This window comes from Bison bison, unplaced genomic scaffold, assembly GCF_000754665.1.
Source record: "Bison bison bison isolate TAMUID 2011002044 unplaced genomic scaffold, Bison_UMD1.0 scf7180017864349, whole genome shotgun sequence".
NCBI classification, from domain to species: Eukaryota; Metazoa; Chordata; class Mammalia; order Artiodactyla; family Bovidae; genus Bison; species Bison bison.
Window position 1 is genome coordinate 9,587,140 of NW_011494921.1, and position 27,977 is coordinate 9,615,116.

At 36.5% G+C, this 27,977-nt stretch overlaps 1 protein-coding gene across 1 annotated transcript in view; it reads right to left on the reverse strand.

The window, feature by feature from the left end:
- DCC (DCC netrin 1 receptor) overlaps window positions 1-27,977 on the reverse strand; it is an 838,683-nt gene that overhangs the window by 339,582 nt on the left and 471,124 nt on the right. The window contains exon 11 of the mRNA XM_010854834.1: window positions 22,844-22,893. Within this exon, the coding sequence (XP_010853136.1) occupies window positions 22,844-22,893 (50 nt within the window). The remainder of the gene's footprint in view (window positions 1-22,843; window positions 22,894-27,977) is intronic.

Below are 27,977 nucleotides of genomic sequence, written 5' to 3' on the forward strand. Positions count from 1 at the left end.
TTTAAATTGATATGTGACTAATGTATAATGTTTCAACTATTAACATTTAATGCTGTCAGAAAACTTTGTCATACATTTTTTCAGCATAAAAAATGCTATCTATATTTGACTTTTCTATTTAGTAGTGATTTTTAAGACAGTAAGAATCAAGTCCAAAATGGGGAGGGGAAGGCAGTATATGTGTATATATTTGTGGTTGACTCATTTTGCTGAAGACTAGAAACTATCACAACTTTGCAAAGTAACTAGACTCCAATAAAAAAAATAATTTAAGAAAAGCAATGCAACATCTGATATCAGAAAAAAAAAAAACAAAAAAACAATGAGAATCAGAATTTAGCTTCACTCACAACCAATCACTTTTAAAGTACTTCTGGATGTAATTTTTATGGAAGGCCAATTGAATTGTCAGAATTATTAAAACTAATCTTTGGTTTATATACACATATACTCACTGTAACAACTGACTAGGAAGACCCGTCTCTAGCTAAAAATATTTTTGTCAGCCCCACATGATCACTCAGAATGAATGCTCATCAGCCACGAGCGTCAAGAATTTAAGAAAATCCAGTTGAATCATGTGAACAGATTACTTCTCTGACCATCACTTTATCCATCTATTAATACTAATGGAGACAGTAGAAACTACCTCATAGAAATTGCTGTGAAAATTACATTTAAATACAACAAGATCTGGAAAGAAAAGGCATAAATGGCACCAAAAACATTAGCCCTTGTTTTGCTGTATCTCACTCATCCACATATACACATACTTGGTGAAAAGTTATTTTATGGGCCTTGCCTGATTTAATTATGAAGGATAATCTAATAGAGGGACTTCCCTCATAGTTTAGTTGGTAAAGAATCTGCCTGCAATGCAGGAGACCCTGGTTTGATTCCTGGGTTGGGAAGATCATCTGGAGAAGGGAAAGGCTACCCGCTCCAGTATTCTGGCCTGGAGAATTCCATGGACTGTGGGGTCACAAAGAATCAGACACAACTGAGTGACTTTCACTTTTCAATCTAACAGAGATTTGCAAGAGAATCTAGACCAATTCTCTACTAAGATGACATGTTCTTTGTGGAGAACAATAGTCTAAAAAGGAAGATAAGTAATAATGACCTGTCTTGAAGAAGCAGGACACCAACTCTGGAGGACTTCCGCTGCCCAATTTCAGGACGAGCTCTAAGGGTACACTGACTAAAACAATATGGTATCAGCAAAGGGATGTACAGAGACCCGTGAAACACAACAGGTTCAGAAACAGACACACATACATCTTCGTTGCTTTTCAACAAAGGCACTAAATATTAATAATTCAATGAGAAAAGAGAAGCCTTTTAACAAATAGTGCCAATAAAACTGTATCCTTAAATAAAAAGGAAGGAAAGAAGCTTGGCTTCTTCCTTAATCTACACACAAAAATTAATTCAAATGGATCATAGACCTTAATGTAAAAACTGGTAAAACATAAAAGACTATCTTTATACATTGAGGTAAACAAAGCTTTTGTAGACAGGTCAAACAAATTATTAAAACTGAAAGAAAAATATAGTAATGAACATCATAATTAAAAACATCTAATTATCAAAAGATGACAATGAAAAACTGAAAAGGCAAGCCTCATATTTGGAGAAAATGTTCCCAATTCAAAAATCTAAAAAGGAATCATTTCCAGAATGTTAAAGAAGTTCAACAAATCAATAATGTAACAGATTTAACAACTCTGCTTAAGTAAATGGGAAAAATGTTCAAATGGCCAACAAACATCAAAAGATGCTCAATATCTTTAGTTATCAGAGAAATACAAATTTAAGCCACAACAAGACAGGATTCTACTACACCCAGTAGATTGCTAAAATTAACAAGTCTCACAATACACATGTTGGTTAAGACTAGACAACTGAATCTTTCATTCATTGCCGGTGGGAATTCAAATTGGCAAATCTATTTTCAAAAACCGTTTTTAATCAACACACACATATATAAATTCTGAATCGGTAGTTCTACTTCTAAATACTCACCTAAAAGAAGTTTATGTCAATGAAATACTTAAGAAGTTATAGTAGTCCTAACCTGGAAACAGCCCTATATCCAACAATGAGAGGATGGATAAACACCTTTGGTACATCTCATCTATGTAATGAAATTATACTAGAAATACAAAGGAAAAAGCTACAGTGACAACAAAACAGTATGAATGAATCTCAAAGCATTATGCTAGGTGAAATAAGGCAGATACAAAAAGGCTAATGTTGCATGATTAATTACACTTATATGAGCTATCAGGAATAGGCAAATTCATGGAAACATACTAGAATAGTGGTTAGCAGAGCTTAAGGGGAGACAGGAAGGGGGAGTTAATGTTTAATGGATATAGAGTTCTGTTTGGGATGATGAAAGAATTCTGGAGATAGATATTTGTGATGGCTGCACAATAATAGAAATGTATTAATATCAATGAACTGTACACTTAAGAATGGTTAAAATGGTCAACTTATGTATATTATACTACAATTTTTTTTAAAATTCAATAATAAAAGAATTTTAAAAACCCAAATAATCTAGGAGCAGCCCGGAGGTTTTGTTTCTGTTTTATTGATCTATGATCTTATATAAATATTTCCATATTTTTCTCACCTATCCCTTCAAGAAAGGAAAATGAATGCTTGAAAGTATGAAAAGAAGAAGGGATTCCCTTTTCTAGGAGTTATTTCCCTTGAAATTCTGTTCGGACAAATGAAAAATTATTCTAGGTGCCACATGCCACTCTAAGAGGTTTAAATTTTCATTAAAGTGAGACAGCAGACAGGCTCTCACAGAAATAATATGAATCTGTACTCACATCCAGCAGGGATAATTCCTTTAATTATAAGCTAGTGGGCCAAATTCAAAAAGACATGATGGGCAGGCATTAGGTAACTAAATAATAAATAGTAATTGCTTTTCTTCCTTTGCATTTTAAACGGAAAAACACCTGAGAACCTCTACTTGATATTCCTTACACAATTCACCTTCTGTGTCATGAAGTCACTCGAAAGAACATCATTTGATACTGTGCATCCACAAACTTAAAATGACATCATTAATGTGAGAATGAAAAGGATGGAAATTGGCAATCTAGAGGGCATCCTTTTACACACTTATGAGGTTTGTCGAACAAAAATGATGTGACTCTCTTTTTGTCACACATATTTGTCTTGTCTAAGTAATAAGATGAATATATTTATAAGGAAGGAGAGAAGGACAGACCATACGATTATCAAAAGCTTCAGCTTCAGGCAAATCATCCAAACTATTATTTTTTCAAGAGATTCAGGTATTAAAAGACATTATCAATTCTTTGAGAATTTCTTTCCATACAGAACAGAGTAGGTACTAGTTTAGGTAGACATCGACAACTGAGGTTTGCGTTCCAGGTCTATAACTAAGTAGCTGAGGAATTTAGACATATGTATCTTTTATATAATTATTAAAATAGGGAGCTTGGATGATTTTATCTCTAAAGTAAATATTTGACACATTCAAAATATTTGACATATTTCAAATATTTGTCATATTCCAAATAGATCATTAAGTCTCTGTTTAAAAGAAGGATGGCTTTCTGTAGGTTACATCTATGATTTTTTGTGGTACATTTCGGACATGACTGAGTGACTTTCATTTTCACCCTTGGCCACGTTTTGTGTGACTTTGGGAACCAAACAAGCAAACAAACAAAAACAAAACCCATGACTGACCAGTACATTTTGAGAGTGGAAAGAATGTTAAAAAAAAAAAAAGTTACTTTTTTGTAATCTTGCTTTTGTACTGACTTTTGAATTATTCCATGTAAAAGAGTATTATACCAATCATGAGATTATAAGCAACAGCTCACATGTTTGGTGCCAATAATAATTCAGGAGGGTTTTAAGTAAAATCAGATACATTTCAGTAGGGAAACCAGGAAGTCAAGCAAGAGAACAATTTTTCTTTTTATCAGCTCCTTTTGTGTGGCTTTGAATAAGACTATGATAAATGTATTGACCCTTAGACTACAAGAAATGAGATGAAATGAGGACCTATAATAATTACCCAAATGAATCAGCTTCAATTACTTTTAAAAAATGTATAGAAAAGTCATTTCTTGATATAATTTTAGCTTTGATGAAACAGTGCTAGGTCAAGGGAACCCTGTATATTAATTGACCTTTTGGATATGGGCAAAAAAATTGTGGATTTTGTTGTAAAGCAGAACAGATTTCTGAATCACTTTTGTGCATGAGACAGAGAACGCTAGGTAAAACTAAAGTGTTAGATTCATAACTGATATGATGACTGTGTGGGAAGAACTGGAATTGTCAACAGGAGCAAAGGATGAGTGACCTAAGATCTAGGTATTTCAGCCAATTGTAGAATTTTCTCCCATAACACTGACTTAGGAATAGGCAAGAGAGTTCAGAGGAGTAATAAGAGATAAATGGCTTAGTATTAAAGCAAAACAAAACATAATAGAAATAATTTTGAGAGTCATGAATATGATGAGTTACATAATCAAGCACAAGGCCCCTTTTTAAAGTAAGAATGAGATAAAGGGGAAAATGATAAATGGAGCAAAATGAGTGAAGGAAAGTATTTATGAGGTCAGTCAGTTCATTGAGAGTGAGCACAGTACAGATCTGAACGGAAAGAAGAGTCGTCACTTATGATGGTTTTAGAACTGAAGGTTTTTAACGAAAGCTTCTTCAAGGGGAAGAACCAAAATATGGTCCAGGGTTGAAGACAAATTAAAGTGGGAGAAAGAATTACTGGGAATAAGGAAGCCAAGTTTGGACTCTGTGGGAGAGGGCGAGGGTGGGATGATTTGGGAGAATGGCATTGAAACATGTATATTATAAACGGATCGCCAGTCCAGGTTCGAGGCATGATACGGGATGCTCGGGGCTGGTGCACTGGGATGATCCAGAGGGACGGTAGGGGAGAGAGGTGGGAGGGGGGGTTCAGGATGGGGAACTCGGGCACACACGTGGCAGATTCATGTCGATGTATGGCAAAACCAATACAATACTGTAAAGTAACTACCTCCAATTAAAATAAGTAAATTTATATTCAAAAAAATGAAAAAAAAAATAAATAAAAAAAGGAAGCCAAGTGAAGTTGGGGATGTATCGAATAACTAGACCACAGAATTAGCATCTTACACATTGCCTAACAGGCACCAAGTATACAACCAATCTTTGTTCCCTGATGTTGAAAAAGTGTATGGGACCTCGAAAGATAATCATCTGAGACAAAATGTAATAAAGACAAATAAAGAAGTCTTTCATGTAAATCAGACAAAGGCTGACATGAACAGAGTGAAGAAGATGTGGTCTGTAAGCATTATTCATGAGATACTTCAAGGTGTTTTAGTGAAGAATCACTTTTAATGAATCCACACAATGGCACCACCCACAACATCAATGTGACTGTATACTATACAAACAATGATGTAATATTTAAAATGAGGAAGGTACCTTAAAGGGATGTTTAATAAGCAAATGGCATCTGCAAACTATGCAGAAGAGGATGACATATCAGGTCAGGAGCTGACAAGCCAATGACAAATATTTATAGAAACTAAGGATGTTTAACATGGAGAAAAAAAATTTGTGGAGCAAAGGAGGGCTTACTGACTTCTTCAAACATTCGGAACAGTGCCACAAGAGAAAGCCACCAGACTCACTAGATTTGTTCCCTATAGTCCCAGGGGAAATAATTATGACAAGTGAATGGATGTTACAGAGAGACAGGGCGATTCATTTCAAATATAAATTTCTGAAGTTAGATTTACATGTTACACAAATGGTTGCTTAACAGAGAAAAAAGTTCACTGTCCTCAGAAGAGTTCAGGTTTGAGCTAGAAGAGCGTTTTATACAGGGGACTCAATTGTCAGATGAATTATTGGAGAACCAGCCCCTTGTTTGTGAATTGATAAAATTTAAATTCCAGTTTCATAATAAACTCTTGAAGATTCTGTTTTGTCATTGTGTATGTGATACCATATTCTACAGGTTAGAGAAAATGGAACAAATTTAATTTTTTTCACACTGGAAAACCCATCTAACATTATGAGGATTAAATAGAAGGTATGTAAGACTCGAGTATTTAAAAGTTTGGCTTCCATTAATACTCACACTTTAAGTCAGTCTTTCAAATATAACATTTAGGAATGAAATAAGTCTCAAGTTCATTAAAGAAAAGAGCCTCTTCAAAACCAGTTATCTCACTTATCCCAATTCTCTGCAAAGTCAGGCAAATGATTGTTCATTGCTGGAATTAGTTAAAAAAAAACAGAATGTCCTGCACTGCTGAAGTACCGACTTCATAGTCCATTTCACAGGTACAGATACTGATAGTTATTTCTTGTATCATTTACTTATTATGACAGGCACTATTTTATAGACTTTATAGTCATTTATGACTCAACCAAAAAGCTAAGGGCATATTCAGAAGTATATTTCTTAAGAATAGCATCATGACAAAAGTGTTTACCTAGTGTGAACCAAATCAAATTTGACAGCATGAGAGATATTCCTCCTTTCGGCTACAGAGCATCACTTCCCATCAATGTCAGTTTCCCACAAGATGCACATGTCAGAGAATAAGTATGCTTTCCTATTGATATCATCTAACTCCTGTGTGTGTGTCTCTCTGTCAAAGTGTATTGGAGAGTCAAGTTCTTGACATTCATGTCCTCCTCAGCATGAGGGGGAAATCAGTTCTAAAACCAAAACCAGGAATCTAGCAAACACTCTCAGAAAAAGGTATACCCATTTAAGAATAGAATAAAAAGTTTAACAAACACCGTAAGGGAAAGTTGACATCAAGTGACCTGACTGCACTTGTGTAGACATTTCTAAAAGTCAAGGTATTTACTAACAATTACAGAGAGAAATCATATAATGATTGATTGAAACCAACTTTTCATCTGATGTTCAAAACTGAATTTCTGTATATAGAGTTTTAAAATATTCTGTAATTATAAGTGGAGATTTTTTCTAGCTTATTTGTATGTTTTTATTTTTTAATTGAAGGATAAATACTTTACAGTGTTGTGCTGGCCTCTGCCATACAATGACATGAATCAGCCATCAGTTCAGTTCAGTCCCTCAGTCGTGTCCGACTTTTTGCGACCCAATGGACCATAGCACGCCAGGCCTCCCTGTCCATCACCAACTTCTGGAGTTTACTCAAACTCATGTCCATTGAGTCGGTGATGCCATCCAACCATCTCATCCTCTGCTGTCCCCTTCTCGTCACACCTTCAATCTTTCCCAGCGTGAGGGTCTTTTCAAGTGAGTCAGTTCTTTGCATCAGGTGGCCAAAGTATTGGAGTTTCAGCTTCAGCATCATTCCTTCCAATGAATATTCAGGACTGATTTCCTTTAGGATGGACTGGTTGGATCTCCTTGCAGTCCAAGGGACACTCAAGAGTCTTCTCCAACACCACAGTTCAAAAGCATCAATTCTTCAACGCTCAGCCTTCTTTATGGATGCAATTCTCACATCTGCACATGACCACTGCAAAAATCATAGCTTTGACTATACGAACCTTTGCTGGCAAAGGGATAGCTCTGCTTTTTAATACTGTCTAGGTTTGTCATAATTTTTCTTACAAGAAGCAAGTGTCACCATCTGCAGTGATTTTGGAACCAAAGAAAATAAAATGTTATTGCTTCCACTTTTTCCCTTTTTATTTGCCATGAAATGATGGAACCAGATGCCATGATCTTCATTTTTTGAACGCTGAATTTTAGGCCAGCTTTTTCACTCTCATCTTTCACCCTTATCAAGAGGCTCTTTAGTTCCTCTTCACTTTCTGCCATTAGAGTGGTATCATATGCACATCTGAGGTTGTTGATATTCTTCTAGCAATCTTGATTCCAGCTTGTGATTCATCCAGCCCAGCATTTCATATGATGTACTCTGCATATAAGTTAAATAAGCAGGGTGACAATATACAACCTTGTCATACTCCTGCATTGGCAGGTGGATTCTTTACCACTGAGACAGCAGGAAATTCGTGGGATATTAATACATGTTCAAAATTTAGCTTTCTGGGAAAAAAGCCTTCATGCTTGGCCTTGGCTGATTTCTGCAATGTAAATATACCTAACAAGGGAAATTTCAAGTGACCAGTGTAACATCACTGATAGCAGAACTGAGAAGAGATATACAAAGCACACCGTTCTACATTATTTCCAGTGTGCAAATTGAATGTAAATTACCCCAAGGCACAGATAAAATGTAGTCAAGTAATGAAGAAGTGATAGGTTTCAAATTTTACCTTTTTAAATCAGGAATTATTTAACCCTAAGTTTATATAATTCAAATAATTTTTGTGTTTAACAATGGGATCATAAAACTCCTTAGAAAATTAACAGTGGATCTTGGCGACCAGTATAAATAAGCAGGCTCCGGCACACCTCTGCCCTCATCCCGGAAAGACCAATGACAGCATCTCTCGTTTTGCCTTTGCATGCCATACCAAGATGCTACTCAAAATTTTGTTTTTAAAAGTGAATCTTGGAAATGGATTGTATTAAAGAGTTTGAAACGACTGATCGAATTAGATGCTATTATAATGGGATCTGTAGATCATCCCCATTTGATCAGAAAACATAAGTTTCCTGGACAGGAGGTCTACCGAATCAGAAGTTTGTCTGTTGCAGGGTGAGGGGAAGGGCTTTTGCATTTTAAACAAGTACCTACCCTAAGGGATTTCTATGCTCCTTAAAGGGCTCCCAGGTGGCACTTGTGGTAAAGAACCTGCCTGCCATTGTAGCAGACCTAAGAGATGAAGATGCTGGTTTGATCCCTGGGTTGGGAAAATCTCCTAGAGAAGGGCACAGCAACTCACTCCAGTATTCTTGCCTGGAGAATCCCATGCACAGAGGAGCCTGGCAGGCTACAGCCCACTGAGTTGCAAAGAGTCGGACATGACTGAAACGACTTAGCATTCACTCATGCTCCTTAAAGTCTGAGCACTTCAGCTCCATTGTCCAAGCTGATAGCCTCCACCCACTGATTCAGCCACACCCAGGTTCAGTTCCAGGACAGCAGGACAATGCGCAGACTCAGTCCCACCTGTAGCTGAGCTTCCCGGGTGGCTCAGTGGCAAAAGAATCTGCCTGCCAAGGAAGGAGCTGCAGTACATGTGTGTTCAGTCCCTGGGTTGAAACAATCCCCTGGAGAAGGAAATGGTATACCACTCCAGTATTCTTGCCTGGAAAATCTCACAGACAGAAGCGCCACAATCCATGGGGTCACAAAGAGCTGGACCCAACAGAGCATGCATGCACGTAACTGAGGGGCAGCTTTCTAGACCCAGCATCTCATATGCCAAGAACAACTCTTTGACTATATCAAAACTAAGTATGGTCAGAAAATGCTTCTACAACCTCTAATCAATATGCAGGGACAAGCACTGCTCCCTTTTTTTCCTTAGGCCACACCACATGCCATATGATCTTGGTTTATATACGATCTGACTAGGGATTGAACCCAGGCCCCTTGCATTGGGAGCGCAGTCTTAACCACTGACTGCCAGGGAAGTTGCTGCTCCCTTTAACACAGGTAGAGAAGTCAATTTCTTCCATGAAGACACAATATCTATTCAGTCTCAGATGTTGTCAGTCATTTGTCAGATTCTCATTCATCGCTGCCATTCATGGGGGTGTTGAGATTCCTGACTGATAAGCATAGAAGCATCTTATTAAAGCGGAGCTGAAGTGTTTAGCTAGTGTCTGTCACGTGGTACTTACTCAATGAATATTTATTATTCAACCAACAAATGAATAAATGAAGATATAAATGAATAGGCACAGGAAAGAATTCACTCAAGATTTTAATGGAAATAACCTTGAGGTTCTTTCTTGCCTTTTCGCTAATAAAATTTCTAAATTAAGAGACCATTTGGAGATTTGTTGACTTACAATGTTTCCTTTAAGTATCATGATACTTAATTTCAATTTGATTTGATAAGCATTCAAATGAAACACAGATTTCTTTTTTTCTGAAGTACAAAAAAGAAAACTCAACTTGGAAATAAATGTTGAAATATAGACATCTATGGAGGATTAGATACTGATACTACTGCTATGGATATGCACATGTATTCTTTGCAACATGATTCATCTAAGCATAAAAGATAAAAATCTATGGTCAGCTTCATATTTTTAAAGGATGCTATTGTTTATAGTCAGTATAAGACATTTCACATAGAAATTCCTTTTGTGTGTCTCTCTTCAACTTTATACATGTAAAAATAACATAGACAATGATCTAGTTAATAGCTACTGCCTCAGCTAAAACGAAAATGGTCTGTCAAATAGATTGCACCGAAAGATGAGAAATGTTTAGGTGGAAGGAACTTGAGCTACTACACAGAAAAATCCTACAAAATTTCTTATCATTTACTATGGAACAAAGTTATTTGTAGTAGACACAAGTAATTTCTCCCAGTTCCATTAAGATTAGATATGCAATTTGATCTGAAGTTAATTTTCTGAAAATACCAAATTGTTCTTCAATACTTTTTAACCTACCATTACATACATACTGTTCAATGTATTTGAAAAATCCATTTATATTCAATATGTAGCATACTTTCTATAAAATGTTCAGGAATCAGGAAGAAGATACTCTTAGATTCTGCCAGCTTCACACAGTTTGCCAGGGGACGCGGTGATGTTTTCGGCAGTTCTGGAAAATCAGTGAAGGCTACCGCTTTCTATGCCAAAGAGCAACATAATAAATGAAGTAAGTAGCTTTCAGTGTTGAGTGTTATTGGGAGTATACATTCCAACTGCATAATGTTAGAGGTTTTTTTTTTTTTTTTTTTTAAAGAGAGTAAACTAAAATGACCTCAAGGGAAAGATATATTAGATTTAGGTTGGTTGCTAAAGCAGCTATATCTTAAAATAACACTCTTATTTAAACTGTTGCACTATTACCTGGCAAGATTTGCTCTATAGTTATCTAATTTACTACCACTTGGTTTAGTTTTGTTTATTATTTAAATTAACAGTGTTTTCTAATAAAATGTATGCCCAGTGTTCTGGTTTGCATTTTCTCTAAATCTAACAAATATTTCCTAATGGTTCCAGACCACAGCTGCTGATTAATTAGAGGCTTTGTTTTACGGCCAGCAAACCTTCAGGACTAAGGTAAAATCCTTCTCTGTGTTCTCAATTTTTCCCTTTCAAACTTTCAATAAAAATATATATTCTAGAACCCGGAATTGAGGAAAAACCAGAAGTACACTGGAAAATGTCATAAGTTTTCAAGATTGTTTAATATTTTGTTAAGAAAAGAAGAAAAGTTGTGACCAACCTAGACAGCATATTAAAAAGCAAAGACATTACTGTGCCAACAAAGGTCCATCTAGTCAAAGCTATGGTTTTTCCAGTAGTCTATATAGATGTGAAAGTTGGACTATAGAGAAATCTGAGCGCTGAAGAATTGATGCTTTCGAACTGTGGTGTTGGAGAAGACTCTTGAGAGTCCCTTGGACTGCAAGGAGATCCAACCAGTCCATCCTAAAGGAAATCAGTCCTGAATATTCACTGGGAGGACTGATGCTGAGGCTGAAACTCCAATACTTTGGCCACCTGATGAGAAGAACTGACTCATTGGAAAAGACCCTAATGCTGGGAAAGTTTGAAGGCGGGAGGAGACGGGGACGGCAGAGGATGAGATGGTTGGATGGCATCACTGACTCAATGGACGTGGGTCTGGATGAACTCCAGGAGTTGGTGATGAACAGGGATGCCTGGTGTGCTGCAGTCCATGGGGTCGCAAAGAGTTGGACACGACTGAGCGACTGAACTGAACTGTGTATTTGGTTGAAGTATCAGCTTTGTTCACTTAAGAAACTGCAGCTCCTCTGAGGTGCTTTTTCAGCTCATCAGAAACACATCATTGGGAGATACAGAAGAATGTAGATTCCTTCCAGGAAAAACTGGGAAGACAAGGAAATGTGTGTGTGTGTGTGTGTGTGTGTGTGTGTGTGTGTGGCTGAAATCCCCTCCTTAGCTCTCCTTCCTTAGCATCTATAACCATCCCTTCCTATGAGCTCCATCTCTTCCTCCAGAGTTCCATTGGCTAATTGAATCCATCTTCTAGCTGCTGATCTAGAACTTACCTTCTGCCTGGAAACTATTCCACTGAGAGCTTACAGCACTTAAAGACAAACCTTATTGTGAATTCTGCTTTGTATCACTTAACTCATAAAACCCCAGAGTCTGGAGACTATGTGGCCAAATGACCAACAACCTAAATCTGGGTTCAAATCCCAGTGCTGCCACTGCCTCCCTGTGTGACACTGGAGCCCATTACCTGGTCTCAAAGTATGAGTGGTCTCCTGGGTAAAACAAGGAAAATTATGCAATCCAATGACCTTATCGCTTTTTTTCATTATGTATCATGCCTTCACTCCAACCATTTTTTTCATTAGTTCTAACTCTGTGGGTCTTCTTTTTAATCACTTCCTTACCAAACCAGTTAATGTCATCCCTTCCTTTCTGGTAAACTGTGAACAGAATAAAACAACACTACCTACCTACCCCTGGCCAGCAACCAAACAACCAGCCATGGAAAGGAAAGAAAACACAATTTTGTTGGCCTGTTTCACTTTAAATTCATGAGACACATCTCAAATGGTCAGCCCACACTAATGTATGTTATGATCCCTTTCCATGATTTGAAATAACTTTTGCTGTTGTTCAGTTGCCAAGTCGTATCTGACTCTTCAAGACCCCAAAGACTGCAGCATGCCAGGCTTCTCTGTCCCTCATCATCTCCTGGAGTCTGCCCAAGTTTATGTTCATTGCATCAGTGATGTCATCCAAGCATCTCATCCTCTGTCGCCCTCTTCTCCTCCTGCCTTCAATCTTTCCCAGCCTCAGGGTCTTTTCCAATGAGTTGGCTGAAATAACTACTGGTATTTTCCCAACTTTCCCCCTCTCTTCAAACCCTCAATACTTCATTACACACTGGTGATGATCTTTCCTCACACTCTTCATCTTTCAGGTACAAACTGATCGGCACATCTGTATCCACACCCACTCCCTCCATCTCTGCTCATCTTACCGAGCTTGAAGGATCTGTTCCTCTCCACCTGTCTGCTAGATCCTCTGCTGTCTTGTTTACTCAAAGGTTTGCACTCTTGCAAGATTCCACTCTCTCTTCTATACCCTTTATATTGTATTCTTTCCTAAAGTTGCAGTATCAGTCATGTTCAAAAATAAACAATAAAATGTCCCTCAAGTCTACCATATCCTAAAGTTATCGTCCATTTGTTTGCTCCAATTCAGAGAAAAACTTGTCAAGAACATCCTCTGTTCACTCCACACTGTCCTCCAGCTTTCTATCTTCATGCTCCCCCCTGCCAAAGTGGTCACTTTGCTGCTGTTAATTCGACTCTTTCCTCAGTGCATGTCATAGTTAGCAGCATCTAATCATCCCCTTTGACCTCTGTGACACTGCTGCTGCTAAGTTACTTCAGTAGTGTCTGACCCTGTGAGACCCCATAGACGGCAGACCACCCGGCTCCCCATCCCTGGGATTCTCCAGGCGAGAACACTGGAGTGGGTTGCCCTTTCCTTCTCCAATGCATGAAAGTGAAAAGTGAAAATGAAGTCGATCAGTCGTGTCCAACTGGCAGCGACCCCATGGACTGCAGCCCACCAGGCTCCTCCATCCATGGGATTTTCCAGGCGAGAATACTGGAGTGGGGCGCCACTGCCTTCTCCGTCTGTGACACTAGGCCTCTGCTTTATCCTACCACTCTTGTTCCTTCTCATCTAATTTCTAAACGTGTAGTGTCTCAAGACCTAGACCCTGCTTTCCCAACTATTACCTCTTCCTGTGCATGTGTTAAGTCGCTTTAGTCGCGTCCAGCTCTTTGTGACCCTGTGGACTGCAGCCCCCTAGACTCCTCTGTCCCTCGGATTCTCCAGGCAAGAATACAGGAATGGGTTACCATGCCCTCCTCAAAGGGATCTTCCTGATCCAAGGATCAAACGTGTGTCTTTTATGTCTCCTACATTGGCAAGCAGACTCTACCACTAGCACCACCTGGGAAGCACAGAATATTAGAGGGGTCTAATCATATGTCTAGTAGTAATCTTAAATTCAACATGTCCAAAAACTACTTGATTATTCCCTCTAAACCAATTTTTTTCTCCAGTCATTCTTATCTCATTTAAACAACTCCACAATTCATTTTTTTAGTAGCAAAGATCTAGTCTCAGTCCTTGATTCTTCTCTTTATCTGTGTTGTGTATGTGTGTGTTTAATCCAACCCACAAGCCATCTTCTTGGCTCCAGATGTAACACATATGGTTTTTTCCACTTCTCTCTTCATCTGCTCTAATGACACCCAGGTTTCAGCTACAATTGTTAAATATACAATAGATCACAGAACTGTGTCCTAACTGGTGTCCTGGCTTTCTCTCTACCCTATCCCCAACAATTTTCCCCATAGCAGCCAAAATCGTCTTTTAAAAAGTTGAATGAGATTGTTCCCCTTTCAAAACCCTTTGCATCGTCCACAGAGTGAATCCCAATGTTTACCATTCCCTGTAAAACACCATGTGATCTAGCCCTGACCCCATGATCTATCATCCACGCATGCTGGTATTATTTCAAGTTCACAATCATGCACACATGATTTGGAACACAAGCTTTCTCAAGACTTTTTTACAAGTTGTTAGCTTTACTTGGAGTCATTTACTCTAAAAGTGACGAAACTGGTCCTTTTTGATATTCTTGTCTCAGCTTAAGTGTCATTTTCTTAAAAGGCCCACTCCTAACCATCTGATTTAAAATTAGCTTCCTCTCTACCATATTACCATGTGTAATTTAGAAGGACATTTGACTGACTTAATTGTAGCTTTCCCAGCAATAAGCTTGGCTCAAAGTTAATATTCTAACCATTAATCTAATAAACAATACTTACCTTATAGGGTTATTATAAGGAGTAAATAGGGCTTTAATTACTTAACATACTGTCTGGCACAAAACACCTGCTGAAAAATTACTGTCCTTATTACTATTATTATTATTATGGTTATAATTAGATGCTCCTTAAATATGTGCCAAGAATGTTAATTACCATACTCATGCTAATGTCTTAAATCTTTCAGATGAAAGATTTGTTTTTCAACATTTGTTTTCTAAGGTAAACAATACTTTAAGCTATACTAGTGAATTGAATGTTCCAAGATCTCTAAAATCAAATTACAGACTTAGCAACTGCTTTTACCTACTGGTAGGACTAGACCTGTTTCTTGTCCTCTATGTCATCAACCATTCCAACTACAAGGGCAACTTCTATGAACTAAATTAAAATCAGAGATCTTATCACTAAACCTAGGTTCATTTAATTTAAGTCCAATATTAAACCTACCACTTTTCAAAAATGTATGACTTGAGGGAAATCTCATTAAATTTCATGGAAAGGCTAAAGTGAGCTTTGCCTTCAGACCCAATCAGAATCGGATCCATTAGAAATGGATGAAGTACAAATTACAAGGTGATATAAAAGCAGGATTAGAACTCCAAAGAGAATGGTATTCTAGCACAGATTTCAGATTCTTTGTCACAAGCCTTATGTAGGTATGCTAAGGGGCAGTAACTAGACCTAGGAAACAGCAAAATGTAATAACCTCAAAACGCACAATGGCAAACAATGATGTATTCAGGTATCTGAAGTGAGAAGATGAGAACTTCTAGAAAATGTTTTTCTATTCTGTTTACATTATAAAATTTAATAAAGATATCAAGATTTAATCCTGTCTCTTATTCAAATCATGTAATAAATGTCTTCGATGGTTCTTAATTCCCTGTTCTTTAGTTATGCACATAGGCATGTTATAAAGACTTTCTAGATTCACTTCTAGCTTTTCATACTTTCTTCTTCTTTCATGTACTTTTTGTTTTTACTTCAAATTAATTCAGGTAAGAATGTAGGAAATAAGGTTATTCGATTTTTAGAGTACATTGCTCGGTGTGGAAAGAATGCCTGCACGTGTGCTAGGCTACTTCAGTCGTTTCTGACTCTTTGCAACCCCATGAATCATAGCCCACCAGGCTCCTCTGTCCACGGGGTTCTCCAGGCAAGAATACTCGAGTGGGTGGCCATTTCCTCCTCCAGGGGATCTTCCTGATCCGGGGATCAAACCCATGTCTCCTACATTGGCAGGCAGGTTCTTTACCACTAGCGCCACCTGGGAAGCCCATTGGAATGCATATCGTGATGTTATGATAAAAGATAAAAAAGGTTTTAAAGATAGTGTTTACTACAAAATGCTTTCATAGAAAGAAATCATTTGGGCAAAGCAGAATTAAACACTTTTCACAGCCTTTTATCTTTGATAGTGGACTTATCTAAGGAAATGAGTGATGGTGTGATACAAAGATATGCTTAGAATTTCAAGAGTGTCCTCTTCTTCGACTTATTTGTGAAATTTATTTAAATGGTATGATACATTTATATTATTAAAATTTAGTTATGCAAATGTTTTTACTGTCTTAATATCCTCATTCATAATGTATCTATCATGTTTTCAGTAAAAAAAAAAAAAAAAAGGTGGAAACTGTTGACTTCAAATGTTCAAAATAAATCAAAGGATCAATGTAGCTACTACCTAGAGCTCTGATCTAACTTATGATGGGATATAAAACTGATGCTGATGACCAAGATTACGTTTCCCAGAGTTCCTCCAGAACAATCCCATGCAGGTATTTCTGCTTCTTTACTGTTAACTTTGAGAGTTGGCTTTATCAGTAGATTTAAAAAATAACTCATTAATGTGAGACTATGTAAGAGGAGCAAGCTGAAAGCAGTGTCAATGGAAAGGGAGTGCTTCTTCCCACCCGCCAGAGCATCTGCCTCTGTTCTTAACCGCTGCAAGTCATGAAGTCCTTCATTCCCCTGTGAAAGTGAAGACTTAAAATTCTAACTTCTTTATTTCTCTATTAAGATAAATTGAAAGGGCAATAATAAATTTTCTGTGTATTCGTTTCCTCACTTCTTTAAATAAAACAAGTCAAGATACAGAAAGTATAACAGTGGTTGCCAGGGCCTGGAGGAAGAAGAATGAAGTATTGCTATACTGTGGGTACAGAGTTTCAGTCTGAGAAGATGCAAAGAGTTCTGGAAATGAATGGTGATGACTGGGCAACAATATCAAAGTATCTATGCCTATACACCATGTATTTTAAATGGCTATAATGGTAAATTTTATCTGTATTTTGTGTTTTCTTGTGTCTGACTCCTTGCAACCCCATTGACTGTAGCCTACCAGACTCCTCTGCCCAAGGCATTTACCAGGTAAGAATACTAGAGTTGGGTGCCATTCCTACTCCAAGGGATCTTCCTGACCCAGGGATCAAACCCACATCTTCTGTGTCTCCTGCATTGTCAGGCGGATTCCTTACCACTAGCACTGCCTGGGAAGCCCATGTATATTTTACCACAATTAAAAAAATTTTTTTTTTTCAAAAGAGTAAGTAGGATAGCAGATATCTGAATATAGGTTCTATACAAATTACAGACCAAATACAACTTTATTTTTGAGGGAGTCTCATGAATTATTACATATTGCCTTATTTTACTATAATACAAAAATGTATATCCACACTTTGTTTTTTGTCTAGTCTACAAATTTTAGACAAAAAAGAAACCAACCAACCAACAAACACCAACAATGACTAGACACTAAGAACTATTGGGAAACATTCCCTTCCTTAGAATTATGCTCCTACCTTTATGCTCTTTCCCAAAGACTTTCAGTCACTGTTTCTGGACTTTCTGTATGCTCAAAGAACAGTTACTTAATGAATCAATGAAGGGATCAGTAACTAAAAAAATGCAAGAGATCTGTATCTACTTCAAATGAATTCAACACGCCATAGTCCAGCAGAAATGGTCTGTGTATTATGATTGAATACAAATATCAGTATGAAGTTTGTGAGTATAAGCATTATTGCAATACCTGTTTCTAATTTATCTTTATGTGAAATCAATCACCTAAAGGTCACCTAAGGTCACCTAAAGGTCTCCTATGACTCCTTCCCCACATTAAATTTGTTTCAGAAATTCACTATATTTGTGAGGGAAGGACACAGAGTTCTGGCTCCAAATAACTCAGTGGCCAAAATGTACCTTCTGAAGGATCCAGGATGATTCAAAGAGAAAAACCAAAATAGCTTTTTTCATGACCAATCTAAAGCCTTTACACAACACAGAAGAGAGAGATTGACATTTACAATCACAGTGAGATGATAGGAGTGGTTCTGGAACACCTGTGTAAACAGCATGGCTTTAGGGAGGTTGTGATACAGCAGGAAGTGCTGTTAATGCAAGTGCCCTCTGCACAGCCAAGGAAAGACAATCTCAATTTCACACACACACACACACACACACACACACAAAGACCCTGCTCCTAAAATAGAAGATCTACAGAATAACACAATTCAATTGGCCCGTTTTCATTCTTCCAATCCATCCCCTTATCCTTATTTTCACACAAGTGAACATCCCAGTTGGGGACCAAATGCAAAAGCCTCACTCAGCTCTCCACTGGGCCGTCACTTCTGTTGATTTTATCACTAGCCCAATGACAGAAGAAACACACCTCGGTCAAAACCCTTCTTGAATATGTGCGTACATGTATAGCTGATTCACTTTGCCATATAGCAGAAACTAGCATAACACCATAAATCAACTACACTCCGTAAAAAAAAAAAAAAAGTGAAATATTTCTGTATCTGTCAAATCTTAAATTGAAAAGCAAACAAACAAACCCCTTCCTGTCATGACACATATTGAGAAACACAGCCTTTTGAGGCTAATTCAATGATACAATGCTTAAGATTCCCCTTGTGTTAATAAAGTATTAATTAGTTAATCACTTTTTAAAAGACAGTAAAACATCTGGGACCAAAATGATCAGTTTGCTTTCTGAAGTTGGAAATTGCTATTTTAATTCTCCCTTTGGGTAGTTTCTGGGTAAAGGGAATTTCATGATCGCTAAACTAATTTTCAAGTTATTAAAGCATGCCAAATTATGCTGAAACACGGAGAAATGAAATGCCTTAAGATTAAAAAAGATAACCAGTCATATCTTTTACTGTTGTAGTGATTTCGATCACATTCTATTGAACTCGGAGTGACGAACTGGGTAACCCTTTCGGGCCGGGCTAAATGACATCCACATAGATGAAGGATAACAGTTTCAACAGTGGAGAGGTGTGAAGGTGATGTAATGAGAGGAGTCTAATATTCTGCGCTTGAAGTCTCTAAACGTGCACAATGACCCATGCCTGGAGTTCTACAGTTTTTGTTTTTTTCTTCTTCTTATTTGGATTTAGTGATTCTTTCCTTGTGATCCCCCCATCGTGCTCACCTGATAAATACCTGGCCATGTGAGTTAATCAATATACCTGTGCCATTTTCTCAAATTCTGTAAAGATAAAATGATTCAGAAAAGGTATAACAAGTAAAAATACATTCAGAGATGTTTGGAAGCCACGAGAGATTTTAGAGATTCTCTCCAGCTCTCTCATCTTATCAAGGAGGATAAAATGTCTACTTTGAAGAGTTACAACAGATTAAATGTGGTTAGATGAAAGCTGAATTTTCTCTCCCGTGTTTTCTTAATAAACTGTGAGTTCCATGAAGGGAAAGACTGAGTTAGGTCCCTACCTTTATATTTACACACACACACACACACGCGTGCACACACACGCACACACACACACACAGTAGATATATAGTAAGTGTAGAGTAACATTAAATTAATAAGTGAAACCAAAACACAGTGCTTTTCAAGATCTCAGAGAGCTACTGAAAGAGTCCAAACACCAAGAATACCTTGAATCTCAGTATACCCTAAATTGTCTTATTCTGAGAACTTCTGTATTGAAATAAAGGAAAACAGTCAAGCGCCAACTTAATAAGCCCTTTGAATTCTACAAGCTGTACATTATATACCAACCAATTAATTAAGTTGTAATATTTATTTCTTCTAATAATAGTTTTCAAAATAAAATCTTAAGAAAATTATCCTTACAGAAAGTTTTGCTAACAAAAAGTTGCACTTTAAATAACATACAGTAAGTCACTATTTTATCTTTTCTAGTGAAGATGTTATTTCTTGTTAAAAAAAAAAGTATTTAGTATAAGAAAAATAACCATCTAATCATAACCATTAACTAAAAATAATATCTATAGGTCAAGCTGTTCCTTCAAAATAAGACGTGTTCACAGGTGGCATACAGAAAAGGAATCGAGTCTGTTTAGTGATGAGTTTTATAAGGCAATCTGCTATGCTGGACCAGAAAATTCCTTTGGTCCTTTATCTCAGTGTATTAGGACCACTTTTTTCGCATGTCCTGGAATATGATTTTTGGTCCATTTGGCTTATAGATGGCCATACCATAACAAATATCTATAAACGAAACTCTCATATCTTGTAGTCACTTCTCAGTTCTATGTACAGAAATCCTAGCCACCTGTGTGCAAACACCAAGACATCTCCTCCTTGACTGTTAATCAAAAGTTCCATAATTGCTGATATGACATAGATAAAAATTTAAAGTATGACTCTTCCTACTATATTAAATAAAAATCCCATAAAACTCATAATTCTATTGGTCAAAAAGAATACGTCAATTTTTCAACCACAAAGTTTCTTTTTAAACAAGCATTTTTTCCTTCAAATGGTAATCATTAGGAGCAAATATTAATTTTGAGAGCTCTTCTTTTAAAGAAGAGTATATCAAAATAGAATATTGTTAGTGTTTTTCTCTGCATCAAAATATTGGGGATGATAAAACAGTGTTTGATCACCCAGTTATTTTCCTCTTGGTAACAATCCAAGAAAAATAATTTATAATTCCTTAAAAGCTAGGAAAGACGATAATAGAGAGAGGAAGGGAGAGAGTAGGAAGGTTTCCAGTGTTTTGCTCTGCTGTGTTCATTCTGAAAAGCTAATGAACAAGTTAAATTTTATGGTAGTGCAATGCTACAGAGATAAATTCAGGAGGACAGAATCAGGAATGTTAATATTTGCTTGCTGCAAACACTGCAGAGTATAGAAGAGTATGGCCTATGATATTTGTGTATGTATATATACACACACACATATACACACACATCAATTGAAAAGTCAATTTTGCCATCCAGGAATTCCCTCTTATAGGAAAGTAATAAATTCATATTCAAAGATAGCATCTAGAGTCATTCAGTAATGCCTTATTCACGTTCAGAGGAAAACATTTATCCTGTGCTGAAGCAGACTTTTATGGGATATGAGCACATACATGCGAAAAGAGCTTATATCAATTTCTATGTTCTGTCCTGGAGGAAAGATATACAGAGGGTGAAAGTCTAATAAAAATGAGTCATTAAAACAAGAGAAACTACAATATGGTCTCCAAGATTCACTCAATGGCAACCTACAAGAATTGTTAAAATCTACTTGACTTTGATTTGGCAATCTCTTAACAAGAACAGCACAGCTATAAAACATTTAACGTTGTTGTAAATAATAATGTCACTTTTAGGGTAATGTCTATTTCTGGTTATTTCCCTTTAGCTAATTTTTTCTCCCTTAATTCACTTATTTTTCTTCCTTCTAAGTTTAAATTTGTTTCATTCATTTGCATGCAATTAGTGCCTAAAAATATAAAGGGTAACCATTTTCTAGAGACATTTTTTCATTAGCTCCAAAAGATAAATTCATTGGCAGAGGTAAATCTGATCAAAATCACAGACTATGACTTCATCAGAGGCATCTGCAAAATATGGCGAGGAATTCTACATTGAATGAAGTCACAACTACTGATACTAAGTTAGATCCATTGCATATGGTATATTACTACTTCCTCATGACAAATCAGTGAGGGAAGAATTAACATTCACATTACATGAATATATAATAGAAGCTGGGGCTCAGTCAGGTTTGAGATTTTCTACATCAGACATAGTTACTAAAAGGGAAAGCTAGGATTAAATACCAAAGTATGACTTTCTCTAAGACACATTAAATTTCCCTATTGTCTTCTACAGCCTGGAGACCAGTTAGGCCAACCTCCTCACTGAGGTCCAGGGAGAGTGAAATTACTTCCTTGGGTGCACATGATCAGATGATGAAAGAAGGAAGCCAGATCAGTCTACTACATGGCTTAGGCTTGTTTCCAAGGCTGAGTGAGATACCCTCGAAATAAGGAGATATTTCCAGAAAACTGATTCTGGCATTAAACTCCTTATGTTTAGCTATACCCAGCCTAATTTAAGCCCTTTTGAAAGTTACATCAACTTTTCAGGCCAGGAAAACATTCATCACTGAGAAACACTGCTTCATAAATATAACCTTATCAGACCCCAAGAACAGCCCTCCACGTCTATAAGAGAAGAGGGATGATAATGAAATAGTCAATTCTAACTAAATCTACCCGGAAACAAGGTCTCTCCTTATCCCATCTCTTGAAGTTGCTTTTTTCATTCCCACATTCAATTTTTCCACCCAGCACATAATGTCCTGTACTGATATATATAGGTGAGTAAATAACTGTTACTTAATGGAATAACCTTTAATCGTTAAAACGTTTATAGAATGAAGTACACTGGAAGAGAACAACCCTCTTGTTTAATTCAAGTGTGGAGGACGTGGGATTAGTGCCACGCACTGTGTTGCTTTGGGACATTTGCTCACGTGGGAGCCGCCATGCACCCCAGGCAGTATAGCTGGGTGACTACAAGTTACACGTGTATAGGTAAGGAAGTAGTAAACATTTCCACAACTCACCCTCGAATTAACTACTTCCAGCGAGACGTTCTGAGGAGGGGCACTTGGCACTAGAAGAAATCAAACAAGGTGAGACCAGTTATTGCCAAAGTCATGAAAGAGAAACCCCAACCCTCTTTGAAAAGAGAAAGCACATATTTTTCAGTTTGTAAGAATAATTAGGTAGGTGATTCTAGGTGGCACTTCAATATTTTCCTGGAGAGATGGAAAATAACTGCATTTGTTTATATTTTTCTCTCTTGGTGGGCCAGTTATTCATCTAGGGAGCCTCCAAAACACTTAGGCAAGAAAGCACCTGCAGTGATACTAAATACTGCCATTTAATTACAGCTTCCTGGTGATAACCTTCCCAGAGGAACCGATAAAACCACACAGATTTCCTGGAGTGGTTTTAAAGGCTTAAGATATTGTGCTTTTCAGGACCTGCATGGTTTTATGATGAAATATGTCATTCTAATGGTCACTCTTGTTGCTTAATCCCTTTAATGCAAACTTTATTATCCCCTAAAAAGTGAAAAGAAGAAACACATCCCCTTTCTTTTCACACTTTGTAATTAAACCCATGTGTCACAAATGCAAGCAGGTTACCGGAGAGCATTTGGTGAGTGAATTCTATTAACAAGGGAGCAATTTCTTTTTCTTTGTGGGTTTTCTAGGTATTTTGTTTCTCCTACTTGCATTTCAATTGTTTCGCTACTTCATGGAAGGTGGAAGAAGATGTACAGCCTCCTGTATAATACTTCTAAATGGATATTTACTATATCAAAAAGTGAATATTCTATCACATTGGTAATTCTAAGACAGCCATTCACTGAACGACTGATATATGTCAAGTACTATTTGGATGTAATGGGTGAATCATAAAAAAATGAAAGATTCCTGCCCCACAACAGGAATATAAGTAGCTTCAGTAAATGCTTCAAGATAAATGCTTACTATGTATGAATCTGAGTATTCTTTTCATGAAAAATTGATAAATTTAATAGAGAAAAAATGCTTTCAGCATCCTGAAAACTTTAAGTGCTATTTTTGTTAAGTTTCTCTTCCTTAATTTGTACTTGGACGATATCTATGTTTTCCTGGTGTACTTGTACTTGCCCTGAATTTATTTATGTCCTACTCTGGTTTTGCCTTCTGAAAAAGAATCACTATGAAGATATGATATATGTCTGATTAATCTTTATATCCATCAAACTGACGTTCAATTAATATTTCCTGACTCAATAATTAAACAAAAAAATGAATACTTATTCAAATATTAGTTCCTAGACCTTTCTGTACATGATGGGAAGGATAATCACTTATTTTGTTTTGGCTTTGAACTTCTTGTCTTAGTACTTGATGAAAGTTAACATCAATGTAACTTGTGATAAAATGTTTATCAGAGGCTTGTTCATGAATTGGGTCAACAAGTATTCTTTCAAAAAGATATTTCATGATTTACAAGATAGACTTTATTTTAAAATTCATTGATTATATTATTATTTTCTTATCAAATACAGAATATAACCCTCAGAGGAACCAGAAATTTTGTCCTTTTGACGCTGCACGCCCCACGTTGATGTGTCCAGCACATGGGGGCACACTTAGCAAATATTTGTTCAATTAATCAATTAATAGATTATAAGTTTCTAGTAAAATATTTTTCACATTTAGGGTTCTGATGAATCAATTTACTCAATAATAAAAATGTTCATTATTTTTGCAAATTTATTTTTTAAATTAAGCTATAACATATAAGAAAATGCACAAATATTTCAGAATCTATGACTGGATAAAATGGTGTGTGTGCGTTTCCATTTAAATGCCACCTAGATCAAGATATAGAACATTATCCATATCATTTGCTGTATCTTTTTCTGGAAAGCTCACTTGTGTCCCTTTTCTGTTAATATCTTTCTGGTAGTAGCCACTACTTTTAGGACCTCTAAATCCAGAAATTAATTTATTTTATTTTGAGCTCACTAGAAACAAAACCATAGTTGTTGTCTTTTTCCCCCCTAGGCTGGCTTCTTTGGATAATTGTTATTTCTTGAGATTCATTCATATTGTTGCAAGTAGCAATAGCTTTTTGTTTTCCTGGTCTATAGTATTATAATATATAATTGCCCTAATTTATATTTGCTTATTCTACTGATGAATGACATTTGGATCAATTTCTAGTTTGGAGTTATGAGAATAAAACTGGTCTGAAAATTTTAGTTTGTGCTTTTGCTGGACAATTGCACTCATTTCCTTCATTATATACCTAGGAGCAGGAATACTGGTAGAAGAAGAACTCCTTATGAGGGTTAAACATATGCTAAGTTTTAATAGATACAAAGCTTTCTAAAGTGACAGTACCAAGACAAGATTAAACATAGGCTGGAAATAACAATTTGTGTGATCAGAAGAACTAAAAAAAAAAACTATATTCTCACAATGAGGAAGAATTTAATATGATCCACACTCAAATTACTTTATAGCACAATAAAAATTAAAATAGGTACAGACCAAAAAATAATACTATGTTCTGAATCACATAATTGTACAGCTTACCAGAAATGCAATTCTTTAAAAGTGAAGATTGGAAATAAAGTCTTAATACTAAAACTACAACAAATCAGAAACATGAAAAATGCCTCTAGTTTATGTTTCATCTGATACTATAACATTTACATTATATTATACATTATCACCAAATAAAATTGTAACATAGATTTTTGGAGGAAAGGGAAGGTATCTTAAATTTATCATGCATTTTGTTCTAGGTGCTATGCTAGTCGATATGAAACCCTTAAATGTCCTTTTAATAAAGCTTACAAATGATATTTAGCTCCTCATCTCAGAAGACCAAGAATATATAAGAAAAAGAGTAAACTACCACAATCTGATAATTTTCTGTATTAGGAATTTAAAGCCATGAACTCCCAAAGGTGTTGTCTATTTTTGTCTATCACAAAAATATCACAACAGTGTTGTCTATTTTTGTCTATTTTTTACAATACAAATTTCTCTTATTTTTCCATGATAGCACACTGTCTATTCTTGCTTTACACAGTCAGGAAAGAAAGTGAACAATGTTTTCTACAGTATTTTTAGTTATTATTTCCTCCTTTACACTATCAATTTTCATAGTATTTACAAATTAATAGATATCAACAGACAGGATTAGTGAAAATGAGTGGAATTCAACATTTATCTATTGGGACTTTATTTGTCTTATTTGACAAGGATTCCTTGTTTCATGAAGCAGAGGGGAAGGACATGGTTCATTGCTTTTCTCGTCAAAATGTCAAGTACTTTATCATTTACAATAAGTTCATTAAAGCCAATCAGAGTCATTTGATCTGGAAACTCCTCTTAATACAGTGGAACATGCTGGTTTAAGCATGTGATGATGAAGCATTCTGTGGAGTAGATTAAGTTCCCATATTTGTAATGAGTCATATAATCACTGGAATTCCTCTCCTTAGCAAGCCTGAGCTGTCCTGTATACACAATTTGTGGATTGAAAGAATTTATATATAACTGAGCATTTTTCTTGAGGGAACTAATATGAGACATTTATTGTAGAATAAGAGAAATACATTTTTCCACATAGAATCTTCCTTCTTTACTAACTAGCTTCCATGACCTGGCTCTTCTGCTGACTAGCATTTATGACCTCTATCTTAGTTTTGTTGTCTATAAAGTAGGAAAAAATACAGTGTTGTGAAGTATGTGGAGCCAGGTCTTGCACTAATAAGTACTCAAAAAATATTACTGATAAAAGTAAGAAGCACATTCCTATAGTTGAGTTTGCCCACAAAATCTGGTCCCTATGCCTTCGGACATAGGGTAAGTTGGCATGGATGCAAATACATGCTCATTAATTCATAAAACCTATAAATAACCTATTTATGTCAACTAATTCAAGAGATAGTATATCGGAACCAACGGGCAAATCTACTCACAGTCTGTACTAAATATTAGACCGTCTAGATTGATGCTTTACGCCAACTACAAATTGGCACTTGCCAAGAGCCTTACCAGCAGACTGAACAACAAGGCCATTTGCCATCTGCCTCTGAGGAGACTGAACCCTATGCTGAGTGAAGTCGCTCAGTCGTGTGCGACTCTGTGACCCCATGGACTGAAATCCTCTGTCCATGGGATTTTCCAGGCAATAGTCCTGGAGTGGATTGTCATTTCCTTCTCCAGGGGATCTTCCCAACCCAGGGATCAAACCTGGGTCTCCCGCTTTGTAGACAGATGCTACTGCAGCTATTAACCTTCAATAGCCTCTGAGGGAGTTCAGGGTGGAGTGAGGCCCTCTGTGCTCCAGGGAATCTGGTGGGACAGGTCTTTAGATAGTCAGATATTTTCAGGAACTGATTTTATGATCTCAATCCTTTTAAATCCCTTCATGGTGACATCAGATCCTTATGACTAGCAAAAAAGTTTTTGTAAAACAAGTACTTAATGATATTCAACTCTCCCTTCACCAAAAGGGGTTTTTATATATCTACCTTCCCCCAGTGTCACTTTGGAGCAGTCTCTCAGAGCTATCTGAGGTGCTGTCTCCTGGGCTGCAGTCCTCATTTTGACCCCAAATAAACTAACTCACAACTCTCAATTTGTGCATCTTTTTTATTCGACATCTACAATTCCAAGGGTCTGAAAAAGCACAATATCATAAACCAATGATACACTGGATGGAGGAATTTGAACAATAACAATGTTTCTTCCCAGAGAAACAAAGTGGAGCTAAATTAGAAATGACAATTCATTAGAGTAAAATTTTTTTAATAAGCATCTTAGCCATAACAAGAATACTTTTGGGATAATTAATTCAGAAAAACAGTTGGCATTTCATTTTTTTTAATTCAATTTTTCTATGGGCCCAAAATAATTTTTTAGTAAGAACTTCTAGGGCTTTATAAGAAATATGAAGGTCTCTGTAACACACATATGTAGACATAATTATATGTGAAATGAGTCTCACAAATAGGAAGTCCTAAAGATGAGTCTATACTTACAAACACTTGTACAGGTTTGGCTGAACTGCCTGAGTAATTCAACAAATATTTACTGAGTAAGAAGGGATATAGAGATGAATATAACATCACCTCTCATTTAAGGAACATTTAAAATAATGAGAAAGAGAGACACT